The following is a 14,688-nucleotide window of genomic DNA, read 5'->3' on the forward strand; positions in this document are numbered from 1 at the left end:
AAAAAAAAAAAAAAAAAAAAATATATATATATATATATATATTAGTTGTAGATGGACACAATATCTTCAATATCTTTATCTTATTTATTTATTTTTATGTGGTGCTGAGGATCAAACCCAGTGCCTCAAGTGTGGGAGGCAAGTACTCTACTACTGAGCCACAACCCCAGCCCCTGAATTATGAGTTTCTGTAGTTGCACATCTTTGCCAATATTTATAATTAATAATTAATTTTAACCTGTAATTCACTGATGACATTGAGTATTGCATGTATATGTGTGTGTGTGTTTTGCTGAGGATCAAATCCAGGGCCTCCTGCATGCTAGGCAAGTTCTCCATCACTGAGCTACATCTCCAGCCCTTTTTCTTTTCTTTTTTTTAATATTTATTTATTTATTTTTTTAGTTTTTCGGCGGACACAACATCTTTGTTTGTATGTGGTGCTGAGGATCAAACCCTGGCCGCACGCATGCCAGGTGAGCGCGCTACCACCTAAGCCACATCCCAGCCCCCCTTTTTCAATTTTTATTTTGAGATAGAGTCTCATTAAGTTGCCCAGCCTGGTCTCAAACATGGAAACCTCCTGCCTCAGGCTCCCAAGTAGCTGAAATTACAGGTATGTATACCATGCTTGGGCAAACATCTTTTGATATCTAGATACTTCTTGACTTATGATGGGGTTATATCCTGATAAACCTAGTGTAAGCTGAAAATATCATTAAGTTAAAAATGCATTTAATACACCTAGTCTACACCACAGTGTGGTTTCAACAAAAGGGCTGGGGATGTTGCTCAGTGGTAGAGTGCGCCTGGGTTCCATCTTCAGTACTGGGAAAGAAAAAAAGAAAAGTAAAAGCAAAAAAGTGAAAACCACAAGTGGAACCATTGTAAGTCCAGGATTATCTGTTATTATTTGCCATCTGCATGTCTTTGATGAGGTATCTTTTGCCTATTTATTTTTAATTTGGTACAAGGTATTGAATCACATAGGAGAGTTTAAACACTGAGCCACATTCCAAGGCCCTTTATAAAATATATTTTATCTAGAGACAAGGTCTTGCTAAATTGCTTAGGGCTTGCTTAGTGCTGAGACTGGCCTCAATTTGTGATCCTCCTGCCTTCAGCCTCTTGAGGTTGCTTGGGATTATAGGCATGCACCACCACGCCCAGTCTCTTTTGCCTATTTTAAACAAACTGTTTTCTTACTGTTGAGGTTTTTGTTTTGTCTTGTGGAGCTGGGGATTGAACCTAGGGCCTTCTGTGTGCAAGGCAAGCACTCTACCAACTGAGCTGAATCCCCAGTCCTTACTATTGAGTTTTAAGAATTCTTTTGGATAACATAGTCCTTTTCAGATATGTCTTTAGTGAATATTTTCTCCCAGTTTGTGGTTTGTCTTCTCACTTTTTTCACAGTTTCTTTCATAGAGAAGTTTTTTTTAATCTTTTTTTTTTTTTTAGATATTTTTTAGTTGTCAATGGACCTTTATTTTATTTATTTAAATGTGGTGCTGAGAATCGAATCCAGTGCCTCACATGTGCTAGGCAAGTGCTCTCCCACTGAGCCACCACCCAAGCACCCCCCCACACCTGTTTTTTTTTTTAACTTAATGTAGTTCAGTTCAACTTATGAAACATTTTTTTTCATGAATTATGCCTCTGGTGTTGAATATAAAAAGCCATCACAAAAAAACCAAGATAACCTAGATTTTCTCCTATGTGGTTATTCTCTTGGAGTTTTATGATCTACATTTAGTCTGTGCTTCATTTTGAGTTAATTTTTGTGAAGTGTGAGCTTTGTGTCTAGATTCTTCTCTTTTCTTTTTCTTTCTTTCTTTCTTTTTTTTTTTGCATATGAATGTCCAACTGTTCCAGCACAATTTATTGAAGGGACTACTTTTTCTCTGATGTATCACCTATGCTCCTTTGTCAAATATTTGTTGACTATTTTTAAGTGGGCCTACTTCTGATCACTCTATTCAGTCCCATTGTTATATTCGTTTATTCTTTCACCAATACCACACTCTCTTGATTATTGTTGCTTTATAATAATTTTTAAAGTTGAGTAATGTTAGTCCCCTGATTTTGTTCATCTTTATTATTATTATTTTTTTTTAAAGAGAGAGAATTTATTTAGTTATTGATTTTTTCATCAAATAACTAGTTTTCTAGTTTTCCTTACATAGATCTTGTTCATATTTTTTGAGATTTACACTTAAGTATTCTATTTTTTGAGATGCTAATTCAATGGTATTATACTTTTGAATTCAAAATCCACTTGTTCGTTGATTGTATATAGGAAAGCCTTGACTTTTGTGTATTGACCCTGTATCCTGCAATGTTGCTACCATTGCTTTAGTTTCAAGAGTTTTTTTTTTTTTTCTAATTCACTCAGATTTTCTTCATAGAGTTTCAAGTCATTAGCAAAAAAAGTGGAGTATTTCTTCCTTTCCAAGTGTGTGTGACTTTTTATTTCCATTTCTTGTCTTATTTTACTAGCTTGGACTTCAGTACAGTGTTGAAAGGAGTGATGAATGGGGACATTCTCTCCTTATTCCTGATCTTAGTAGGAACACTTCTAGTTTTTCACTACTAAGTATAATGCCAATCATAGGACTTTTTTTTTTCTTTTTTTAAACTTTTTTATTTTTATTTTTTAGAGAGAGAGAGAGAGAATTTCAATATTTATTTTTCAGTTTTTGGCGTACACAACATCTTTGTTTGTATGTGGTGCTGAGGATCGAACCTGGGTCACACGCATGCCAGGCGAGCGCGCCACCGCTTGAGCCACATCCCCAGCCCCAATCATAGGACTTTTATAGCTGTGCTTTATCAAGTTGAAAAAATTCCCTTCTATTTTCAGTTTGCTGAAACTTTTTTTTATAATTTTTTTTTGTAGTTGTACACGAACAGAATGCCTTTATTTTATTTGTTTGTTTTTTATGTGGTGTTGAGGATCGAACCTAGAGCCTTACACATGCTAGGCAAGTGCTCCATCTCTGAGCACAGCCCCAGCCCCTTGCTGAAATTTTTTATCATGAATGGATGTTGGAATTTTGTCAGATGCTTTTTCTGCATCTATTGATATGATCATGTGACATTTCTCCTTTAATTGATGTGGTGTGTTACATTGATTGATTTTTGAATGAAGATCTAGTTTCATATACCTGGAATAAGTCCCACTTAGTCATGGTGCATAATTCTTTTTATACATTGTTGAATTTGCTACTATTTTCTTGAGGATTTTTGCATTCGTGAAAGCTGAGCTATAGCCCTGGCCCCTGATTTTTAAATAATTTTTTCTTTCTGCTTATGTTGGATTTAGTTTGCTGTTGTTTTTCTAGTTTTCTAAAGTGTAAGCTTAGATGAACAATTTTCTAATACGTTAATTCAATGATACAAATTTCCCTGTAAGTGCTGCTTTCATGGCATCCCAGAAATCTTGATAAATTATTTTCATTTTCATTAGTTCAAAATACTTTTAAATTTCTCTTGAGATTTCTTCTTTGACTCATGAGTTATTATTAAGGAATGTTTTGTTTAATCTCTCATTATCTGAGGATTCTCCAGCTATCTTTCTATAAGTGGTTCTTAGCTTGTTTTCATTGTGATCAGAGCACAACTATTCTTTTTAATTTGTTAACATGTATTTTATGGCCCAGAATGTGGCCATAAGATAAGAAAGGGAGTTTTGACCCAGAATATGTCACCAGGATAACTTGATGAATGTTCCACGTGATCTTGAGAAGAATGTGTGTCTGCTGCTGTTGGATGAAGAACTCTACAGATATCTATTCTCTCCAGTTGGTTGATGATGTTTTCAAGTTCTACTATGTCCTTACTTATTTTTCTGTCTGCTGGATCTGTCTGTTTCTGACAGAATGATATTAAAGTGTCCAACTATAATAGTGGATTTATGGGTTTCTCCTTTCAGTTTTATAAGTTTTTGCCTCATATTTTGATGCCCTGTTGTTAGGCATATACACATTAAGGATTGTTCTGTCTTCTTGAAAAGTTGATCTCTTTATCATTATATAATGTCTTTCTTTATCCCTGATTTTTGTTTGCTTTGAAGTTTGCTCTATTTAAAATAAAGAGAACTACTCCTATTTTCTTTTGATTGATGTTAGCATGGTAAATCTTTCTCTATCCCTTTAGTTTTAACCCATGTGTATTTTTATATTTCAAGTGACTTTCTTATAGGTAGCAGATAGTTGCGTGTTATTTTCTGATTCATTGACAATACCTCTGTTTTAATTGGTGTATTTAGACCATTGAGGTTTAAAGTGAATTTTTTTTTTTTTGTTAGTGGAGATTGAACTAGGGGCACTCAACCATGAGCCACATCCCCAGCCCTATTTTGTATTTTTATTTAGAGACAGGGTTTCACTGAGTTACTTAGCCTCACTTTTGCTGAGGGTGGCTTTGAGTTTGCAATCCTCCTATCTCAGCCTCCCAAGCTACTGGGTTTACAGGTGTGACACCGTGCCCTGCAACAAGGATATTCTTAATAGGTAGGATATTCTAAGGGCTCAGAAGTTATTTCCCAGGAGGCAGGAAAGGGTTAAAACTTTCTTTGGACAATTCAGATCTGCTGATGTAGTTTTTTATTGCACACCATTTTCATGGACTAAAGCAGAAGGAGAACATTAAACCTAGAAAAAGTCTTTGATAGAGTTTAACATCTATTTGTGTTTTTAAAAGAAAATCTTCAAGAAAACTAGGAGTAAGAGGAAGCTTCATTAGTTAGAAAAACTGTATCTCAAAACCTCTCAAGAGTCTCAGGTATTTCACCTCAAGGTGGAAAGACCCTGAAGAAAGAAAATAGACATGTGTTTTATCTAGGTATGGGTATTAGCATAGCAGAGATTTTACCAGAGATTTCAGTTTGGCGAGACTGACTAAAAGCAGAGTCTGAGTCCTACAAGTCCAGGAGGGACCTGGACAAGGTATAGAGTACTCCTGGGACTGAGGAGGTTGTGCTTCTCCTGGGAACAAGGAGATGTTCTCAATTGCCCTCCAGATGAGGGGACCATGGATGACGGAGAGATGTCTGTGGGAGAGATGACACCAAGGACACAATGGGCCTCACCTAAAGCTTTGGCCATCTAGGTTCCTAGGAAATTAAGACATACACCAAGGAAAGGGGAGGACCCTGAGATAGCTGATATTTTCTGTCAAATAAGCATAACAAGGGCTAGACATACAAATTGACTTATAGATGGTGCAGGAGTTAGGATCAGGGGGATGAAGCAGGGCAGGAGGGAGAGCTAAGACAAAGACAGTATCAGGATGCTACCTCTGCAGACATCTGAGAAATTGTGGTGAATGACTGTCAGGACCATCTGTCTGGGGGAATGGTGAGAACCATGTATCCATTGGCTTTCATTCTCCTTCAGACAAAAGTTCACCCCATAGGATGTTAATTCCCCCACGTTTCCAGGGTTACATGTGTGGGCATCAGAGGTTCCAGTGGAGAAGCCCAGGATGAGGTGTTTCACACAGTATCTATAAGGAGCCAGTTGGAGCCCACACAGAATTGGTCATGACAGAGATGACTAGCAGACAAGCTGGGAGCCAGAAAGATCTTAAGTGGTGCTTGAGAGTTGTTTGCAATCTAAACAGAAGTGTATGCCAAGGTATCAGCTCCCACTCTATAAGAGGGGCCTTCACATTTGTGATATCAGGATATTCTCTTGCTTTCTAAGATTGGGGAGGAACAAGTCTATTTCCTCAGAGCCCCTTTCATGGCAGAGGCCAGTCTCTATTTGCAAAGAATTGTTATGAGAGGGTTATTAAAACAGTTTTCTTTGATGCTGCCAGGAGTGCCAAGGTTAAAATTAGTATTCATCATTCCCTCCCTCCCCCACCTCTCCTAGATTTCCCTCACCCTCTGCCAGTCCTTCAGATTGTCCTAGAGTTTTATCCTTGAGTGATAGGAATCCCTTAGCTGTCCTTGTCAGGCCATAGTTGCTGCCATTTCCCATTTCCCATTATCTGTGGGTGTGGAAGTTTCAAGAGAAGCCTAGCCAACCTCCTAAATTCCAGATATAGTGCTCCCTAGCTTCATAAAGCAGTCATGGTTGATTATCTATACCCAAAATACCCATTTCTCTACCTGCTAGTACACTGGCGTGAGGAGCCAGCAATGCTTGGTTCCAATTCAATGGCACTCTTAGTGGAGCAAAATGGTGCCTCTTCCTTCCCTGTCCCTCCCAGAGAACCTAGATCTCTCACAAAGCAGAACTTAAACTTGTGTGGGGAGGTAGGGAAGTGGGGTGAGAAGTACACATTCCATGAGTGGGCTTCACTGGAAGTGACAGTAAGAAGTGCTTCCCCCCGGTTTGCAGATCCACGTATGCTAGGTATTTAGAACAGAGCTCTGTTAGAAATCATTGATAAGCCATTAGTTTAGTGCATTTATCTCATGCAGAGGACACCCCATCCCATTGGGTGTTTTGCCCAAGCTGGAGCCTTAGCTGTGCCTTTAACGAGCTATTCCACCATTTTATTAGGCAGCTACTCCTGGATGACTGGTTCCAGTGTCTTCCATGGTCATGTGTCCTTGTTGCATTTTTCTTCATAATTAAATTGTTCCCTTGGTCTGAAGCAATTCTGTGTATGTAATCATTACCGGGTTGCTAAGCAAGAGGAGCTTGCCTTTTCCTTTGAGAGGGGGATGGGACTACTTCTGCCATTGTGGAAGCCTCATGGGAATTTGGAAGCAGAGTGTGGACACTGGAACCGGTGGCCATTGGCCAAAAGGACCAGGGTGGTGAGATCTCTTTGTATGAGCTATGGATTGAGCTTGTGCTGTTTACACTACCCCAGACAGTGAGAACTTGTTCACCCTGTATAATCCTCAGTGACTAATATTGTTTGCCTGCGGCCCTGGGCTCTGGTCCTTGTCCTCAAAGTGCACACACGCTTACAAAGATTGGCAAACAGTAACGATCCGGGTGAACATTGCTGTGGTAGAGGTAAACCCGGGTCATTACGGAAGCAAAAGAGCAAATGAAGTCCTGGGAGGCGAAGGCAGCCTTCCCTAGGAGAAGGAAGTGGTCCTCCAAGTCTGAGGGCTGTGTAGGAGGTAACCAGACAGAGGCAGGAGGCAGGGCAAAACGTTTCTCATCAGGACTACTCAGTGCAACTCCTTGACGTCTGCTGGCCCTGCCTTATTCGAGGTGGCGTCGTGTGACTGAAGGTACACAGGTCAGTGAGGCCCATCCCTACCTGTCCTCTCTGAGAATCTCGTCCCCTAAGGGACTTAGGCGCTAGAGAAGGCACAAACCCCCACTTTCTGAGGGTGTTCACACGAACAGGGTCATCCTACCCTCGATCACTCATTCAGGAACTCGGAATGTACTTGACTCATCATTCCCTCACTGGTTAAATTTTTATGGCGAAAGAAACCAGAGAATGGTGACATGGGTGACCTATTTTTTCTTTTCGCAATCATCTTTTATTGCCCCATTTTGTATTGACATAAGGAAAGAGGTGTAAAGGAACCGTAGGAAAACTCCGAACTCTTGAGAATTCTCCCTCCCCGTGCAGCGAGCTGATCGCAGGTGGACCCATTCAACCCCCCTCCGCCTCGCCCGGGTTGCTCCTGTCTCTTTAAGGCTCACCCTCGGGAGGGACTGAGGAGAGACCCGACTCTGCGCACCAGCCGGCTGAGGTCTTGGGAGTATCTTCCGGGTGCTGCTGCCTCTTTAAGAGGGCGGGGCTCTGCCCGGAGGAGGCGAAGAAGTCCCTCCCTCCGGATCTCCGGCTTCCGGCAACTCAGCTGGACCGAAACCCGCGCGGAGCGTCTCAGGCCCGATCCTTCTCGGGACCGACTGGGTGCCGAGACCCGCGAGGTGAGGCGGCCCTGTCTGCGAGGCCAGTTCGGGGCCAAGGGGTCCCGGCATCTCCTGCCTGCCGCGGCCGCACCGCTCTTCTTAAACCTGCCTCTGCTTTGCCTTGTCCCTGGCTGCAGGGTCGCCAACACTCCAGCGCCTTCTAATTGCAGGTTCTGCGCTAAGCGCCTTATACGCACTGACTCACCTAATGGCCCCCACACTGTTTGCGTGGGCATCATTATGAACCCATTTTACAGATGAGGAAGCTGAGGCCCCGAAGAGTGTACACACAGCAGAGAAGCAACAAAATCGGAAATCAAACCCAGGTCTGTCTGACCCCAGAGCCTGTGCCCTTAACCACTGGCTAGGCTGAACTGCCCTTGTTCCCCATTACCCCTCTGAAATCTCAGCCTCCCCTTCCTCATCCTTTTATCTCCAGGCTGCATCTGGTCCCTGAAACATTTGCACAGTGACTGAGATTTGGATGGAATTTTTGGACCCTCAGGATTAGTTTCAATAAGTTTTAATAATACCTGTACTTAGTGTCTATATAAACCTATTAAACCCCATTGAAAAAGGAGGCAAAGAAAAGCAATACTGTTTCTAATGCTGAACTGTGTGTGTTTAGATGTTTTGTTATTCTATTAAGTGTACTTATTTTTTTTTTTTCCCTTTTAGACCCCTGTAAATTTTCTTCCACATAGTTGGGAGAAGACCCACGGGCTGAATGGCAGCTGTGGATGACTTGCAGTTTGAAGGTACAGCTGTTGGTGACCTGCTTTATCTTTATGATCACTATTTCTGTACTCACAGCTATGAATTTTCATTGCTATACTGGGTTGTACATTAAAAAGTATTATTTCAAACATCTTGGTAGGAGACTTTTCCACACCCAGGTTTTTCCTGTTTGACCACATTAGGTGTTCCTTTTTTCCAAATGACTCTTTGGATTTGCAACAGTTATTGTAAATTTGGTATAGTGGTTGCTTAGTGTTTTATAAACACTTATATAGCACTTGGATGCCAGACACTGTTCTAAGTGCCTTAAAATACTGACTTGCTTAATCCTTACATTCAATTTAATTTTGCAACTATAAAATAGTTATATTATTCTTCCTATTTTTCCACTGGTGAAACTGAGGCACAGTAAAATCAAGTAATTTATCTGAAGTTCTCAAAGTAAACTAGAAAGCCAGGATTTAAACCCAGGCAGTCTGGCATCACAGACTCTACTATCTGAGGAAAAAATAGGGTGTTTAAAAGAGAAATATACTTCTTTGTGGTATGAAGTTTTATTCAGCCATAAAGCAAAATAAGCCAAACTCAGAAAGTCAAGTTTCATATGTTTTCTCTCATATGAGGAAGATAGCGAGAAAAAAGGAAAAGAAAGCAGGGTTTGGAGGTCTGTTGAAAATCCAAGGGAGATTAGTAAAGGGACCAGGGCATGGGAGAAAGGAAGGGAAAGGGGAAATATTAGGGAATGATGGTGGCCAAATTATATTGTTGTATTGTATACATGAGTATACATATGCACCCCAAAATCTCACCATTGTGTACAATTATAATGCACCAATAAAAATATGGAAAAAAATCCATTTCTTTGGCAAATACTGTCATCTCTATAATACATCTAGCGTCTGACCACTTCTTGCCACCTCCACCACTACTCCCACCATTCAAGGTCACCATTACCTTTTGTCTGAATTAGAGCCCTTCCCTTCCTGGTTTCCCCTCTACGGTCTATTCTTTGCAGCCAGAATAGTCCTTTTTTCCTCTCCCTGCAGTGCTAGGGGTCAAACCCAGGGCCTTGCTCATGCTAGGTGAGCACTCTGCCAGTGAACCATAACCTTAGTAGTCCTTTCAAAACTAAGTCTGATCATGTCATTCTTTCAGAACCTTCCAGTAACTCCCATCTCTCTAGGAGTGAGATACAGAGCCTGTTCTGTGACTCAGGAGACCCCCCACGATCCAGCCTCTGATTTTGTCTCCTGCTGCTCTTGTCTTTTCTTACTCTGCCAGATGGACCTTGTTATTGTTCCTCTTACACACTTAGAACAGTCACTGCTTAGGGCTTTTGTGCCATCTTTCTGTTTGAAACATTCTTTCAGATAGCCACCTGGCTTGCTCCCTTGCTCTGTTCAGATCTTGCTTCATTAGAGAGGCCTCCCGCAGCCACGCTATCTAGGAGTACAGTGTGAGAAGGATCATGGTGGAGAACAGTATGTACAAAGTTCCTGAGGAGGGAGGAAGCGTGTTTAACCTTTTCCCACAGGATTGGAAGAAGGTCTGTGTTCCAGATCACAGATGGGGTGGCAGGTGTTGGGGAGAGGGTGGCATAAGGTGAAGCTTGAGAAGAAGCAGGAGACCACTCAGAGTTTTACTGTTAAGGACTTTGGTCTTCAGAAAAGAACACAGGGTGCCATGGGAGTCATAGAAGGATGACATCCCTGAGGATGAATGGTAGTGTTAGAGAAAAAAGTGGAGATTAGGAGTCTTCAGGTAGAAGACATTGTGCTAGGAAAGGAACAGAGGCAAGATATGGCTTAGGATTTGCCAGACCGTAGAAGCCGAGAACACCGATGGCAGAAGTCAGACCCACCCATCTTGCCCTCAGGAGCTAAGGTACACGGGAGCAGGTATCACAGAGCAGAATGTGGGAAAAGTTATGTTAGAGGTACACACACCCTATGTATGCTGCAATCAAACTGTCATCTCCTGTTCCTCTAACATGGCACATGCTTTCTGTCTGTCCTTGGGTCTTGCTCATCCCCTTCCCTTTGCACGAGAGCTGCCTCCAGCAGGCCTTTCTGGAGCCCATCAGCTAGATGAGTTCTCATCTTCCACGGAGCCTCTTTGGCCTCTGTGCTTCTACAGCAGCACTCGGTTCCTTTTTCTGGCATGCCCTTTCCTCTGGTAAACTGCTGATTTCTAAATATGTGACTTAAGTCTGTCTTCCTTAGGCTGATCCTCTGACAATTGTGACCATCTTTTTAAATGTTGGTGCCCTGTCCAGCAATGATTGGTAGCTATAACCTCCTGTCATCCTCACAACCTCTCTATGAAGTAGGTATTGTATATATTTTATAGGTGAGGAAACAGATTCCTAGTTATTGGGTCCATGGAGTGTTAGAGTCATAACTGAAACAATAGGCCATCTCATTCCAGAGCCTCATGCTCTTTCAATAACCCAGATGTTGGCAGCCGAAGCTGGAGTGATTGTTACATGCTAGCTCCCTTTGGTTTTCTGCATGAAACTATTCATATGCTTAGGGGCAATGAGAATTCAGTATCCAAGAGCCCTGTCCTAATGCTAGGAGCTGTGCCGTGCCCTTGGTGTCAAGATGGTGCCTTCCTGGTGTCTTTCTTAGGCCTTCAAAGTTCAGAGCTGCTCTGAATTTTATTTAAGCATAACGAAATAAAGTATGTCAGGGGCTGGATATACAGCTCAGTGGTAGAGCACTTGCCTATTGTGTGCAAGGCCCTGGGTTCCATCCCCAGTACCAAACACACACACACACAAAAAAAAAAAAAAAAAAAAAAGAAAGAAAGAAAGAAAGAAAAAGAAAAAAGAAAGAAGTATGTTAGGATGCTCAATTACTATTGATGATCATAAATGGGTAAGGTTCTTTTGGAAAGTAGTTTAACAATATGGCTCAAGAGATTTAAAAATGGGGACCTAGTTTTGTACTGGTAGGTAGTTATCCTCAGGCTATCACCCAAAAGGTTTTCTCTACATAGACATTCCTTCTGTATTTTAAAGATTTTTATAGTGAAATAAATTTATATAATCAGTAGACAAAGCAGATGCAGAGTAGTTTATCATGGCCTGAACCCATCTCAATCAGGATTCGGTGTACTTCCTGCATGAGGTGAATGTTGGGAATGAAGCATAAGTCTTGCTAGGTGAAGAAGAACTGTACGAGAGTGTTAACAGTGTTTGCCTTTATGTGATGATGGGTCTGAGTCATTTTTATTCTATTATTTCTACTTTCTTTTTTGTCCTCATATTTTCTGTAGTGATTTCATAGGACTTATTGGGGAAAATAAATATTAAAAAATTTTGAACTTGAATCAAAGAAGAAAGGTTAGAGTGGGCTAAGCACCTTGCTAAGGACTTTGCTTGGGTAATATTCCTAACTCTCTCCAAATTCTCTAGAATAATTGTTATTTAGAATAAATGTTATTCGCTTTACTGAACACTGAGGGTTTTAGAGGTTATTTTACTTAGGCTCATATAGTTGTCAGCATCTGAGCCAGGACTAAACTCCAAGCCTGACTCCAAATTCTCCTCATCATCATTTTTCCATGTTAGATTGATTTCTAGGTGAGATTTTCTTCAAAGTTTGTTGCTGTTTTCTCAGACAGGGTCTGTAGCAAAGCTGAGTTGTAATTACTTGTCTTTGAATGAAAAGCATAGCATTCCTAGTGTGGGTAAGTTCTCAGAGGCCTTTCTGCTCTGCTTGATTTCAGAATTTGGTGATGCAGCCACTGCTCTAGTAGCAAACCCAGATGCCACCACGATAAGCATTGAGGATCCCAATGAAACCCTGAAGCATCAACCAGGCCCTCCAAGAGGCTCAGGGAGAGAAGAGGATGATGAATTACTGGGAAATGATGACTCTGACAAAACTGAGGTTTGAACTTCCTTTGAATTTTTTTCCTTTTAATGTTTTTAAAGCTTGTTCTTCTATTTAGTCTCATCTACTGTGTGCCAGGTACAGTGCTAGGTACTGGCGATGCAAAGGTAAATGACAGGTAGCCTCTGCCCTGGTGGGGGAAACAGACAGGTAAGTAGACTGTTACCATCCATGGGAAGCACTGGTAGCGGGAACCTGGGCCTCGAAAGCAAAGAGAGTGGATTAGGGAAGAATTCTTAGAGGCAATGGATCTTGTACCATCAGATGAAGGAAGAGGAGGTGGCCAGGGGAAGGAGGTGGGCAAAGTGACATCACAGAGATGTGAACATAGTGCAGATGGGAATGTCCTATTTTCACTGACATCAGGAGCAACACAGAGATGAAGGCAGGAAATGAGGCTACATAGACAGGCCAGGACTCCACACAGCCAGAACAAAGTGTATTCTGAAAACAGTTGGGAGCTACCGAACGATTTTAAGCAATATGAATAGATGTGTTAAGATATGGTGGCCATGTGGGGAATGAATTGGAGAAAGTCGGACTAGAAGCCAGAAGACCAGGTAGGAGACAATTAAAGTGGTCTAGACTAGAAGTGGTGACTTCTGAACTAGAGTTGGACACAGCTCTGTGAAGGTTGGGCTCAGTAGGGCATGCTGGGAAGGTTTGGTGAGGGAGTTGAGGTGAAGGGAGACCTTGAGATCTCCATCTAATTGGAGGTAAATCAACCTAGTGGCTGTTTTTAATCATAAAGATATATTTCCATGCATGTAGTTGGCATGTTTCAGGCAAGTAGTATTTATTTCAGTATGTTATAAACTGAATCATGATTGGACTGCTTCAGAGGTGTACTTGTAGCAATGTGCTCATAGGGTTCTTATTATTAAGATTGTGTGGCTTGTGGGTACCAGATGCTCTTTCTGGAACTCCATGAAGTATCAAAATAAATACTGAATTTTATGCTAAATTGAATGTTAATATATACCAAATATAGCAATGAAAACTTAAAGATCCTGAGTTCAGATCCTACCAATAGTTATATGGTCTTAGGAAGGGTACTATAACTTTCTTAAGCCTGGGTTTCCTCATCTGGAATATGAGAAAATAATCTGTTGGGCCTTGTCATCATATCATCACAATACTTAATATTTATTTAGGGTTTAGTGGATGCCAGCCTCCGTTTAAAGTTTGCATCATCTCATTTAGTCTTCCTAATGACCTGTGAACCAAGGGCTATTTTTATCTTCATTTTACAAATGAGAAACTTGAAACAAAGTTTAAGTAACTTTCCCAGACACACAACTAGTAGGGAATACTTGGATCCTTAAACTAAGGCAGTCTAAGTCAGAGATGGTGTCTAGTTGCTAGACTGTACCACAGGCAGAGTGTGTTAGGGCTTAAAGTGGTTGGCTCCCTCACACAAGGAGTGGCTACGAGTACAGCTGAGTTGTTAGGATTCCCTAGAGAAAGAGACCAATAGGATGTGTATGTAGAGAGATTATTTTAAGGAATTGGCTTATGTGATTGTGGAGGCCTGGTGAGTCCAAATCTAAGGAGGCTAGAGTTGTGGGAAGGAGTTGCAGTTCAGAGGCCAGCTGCAGGGGAATTCCCTTTTGCTGGGGCAGGGCTGGGATGGGTGGTAGGGTTGGGTTAGCCTTTTGTTCTAGTCAGGCCTTCTAAAGTCAAATCAATTTAAATATAAATTTCATTCAAAAATACCCTCACAGAAACATCCAGAAGAATGTTTAACCAATATTTGGGCATCAAGGCATAGACAAATTGACACATAAAATTAACATCACATTGAGTAATAGCAGGCATCAACAGGAAGAAATGTGGTTGGGGTAAAAAAAAAAAAGTCTTAAAATTAGAAAAAACATTTACCCATTATATTAATTTTGTCTGTGAATTGAGAGGAATTTACCAATATTTTTGTGACAGTGGTGGATTCCTTGCCTAGCTTATGAAAAATGGCTCTCCCTGGTCAACCTATACCTCTGCCATGTGAGTCCTCTGTAGATACCAGAGGATACCAGTCGTGATTCATAGTCTTGTGACTCCATCTGCCCCTGGAGAACAGTGCTGGAGGACAGGTGTGGCCCTCCTTATGGGCCTCCTCTAAACTGGAATTTTTGTTTTTGTCAAAGCATTAATATGTTTAGAACTTCAGAGTGAATCAGTGTGTCAGATTTTTGAGAAATCAGATGATAATAGTA

The 14,688-nt window shown here is 41.1% G+C and overlaps 1 protein-coding gene across 4 annotated transcripts in view; it reads left to right on the top strand.

Moving 5' to 3' along the window:
• Nucleotides 1-7,024: 7,024 nt before the first annotated feature.
• Nucleotides 7,025-14,688, top strand: part of Yipf1 (Yip1 domain family member 1) — a 42,624-nt gene continuing 34,960 nt past the window's right edge. Inside the window, exons 1-4 of one of the 4 annotated variants that reach the window (XM_015484972.2) lie at nt 7,025-7,209; nt 8,096-8,164; nt 8,517-8,596; nt 12,309-12,472. In XM_015484972.2, the coding sequence (XP_015340458.1) occupies nt 8,566-8,596; nt 12,309-12,472 (195 nt within the window). In that variant the 5' untranslated portion in view covers nt 7,025-7,209; nt 8,096-8,164; nt 8,517-8,565. Of the gene's footprint in view, nt 7,210-7,673; nt 8,165-8,516; nt 8,597-12,308; nt 12,473-14,688 lie in introns of those variants that run through there. The other 3 variants (XM_048815348.1, XM_015484970.2, XM_015484973.2) reach the window with 3 other exon arrangements.

This window comes from Marmota marmota, unplaced genomic scaffold (genome assembly GCF_001458135.2).
Source record: "Marmota marmota marmota unplaced genomic scaffold, marMar, whole genome shotgun sequence".
NCBI classification, from domain to species: domain Eukaryota; kingdom Metazoa; phylum Chordata; class Mammalia; order Rodentia; family Sciuridae; genus Marmota; species Marmota marmota.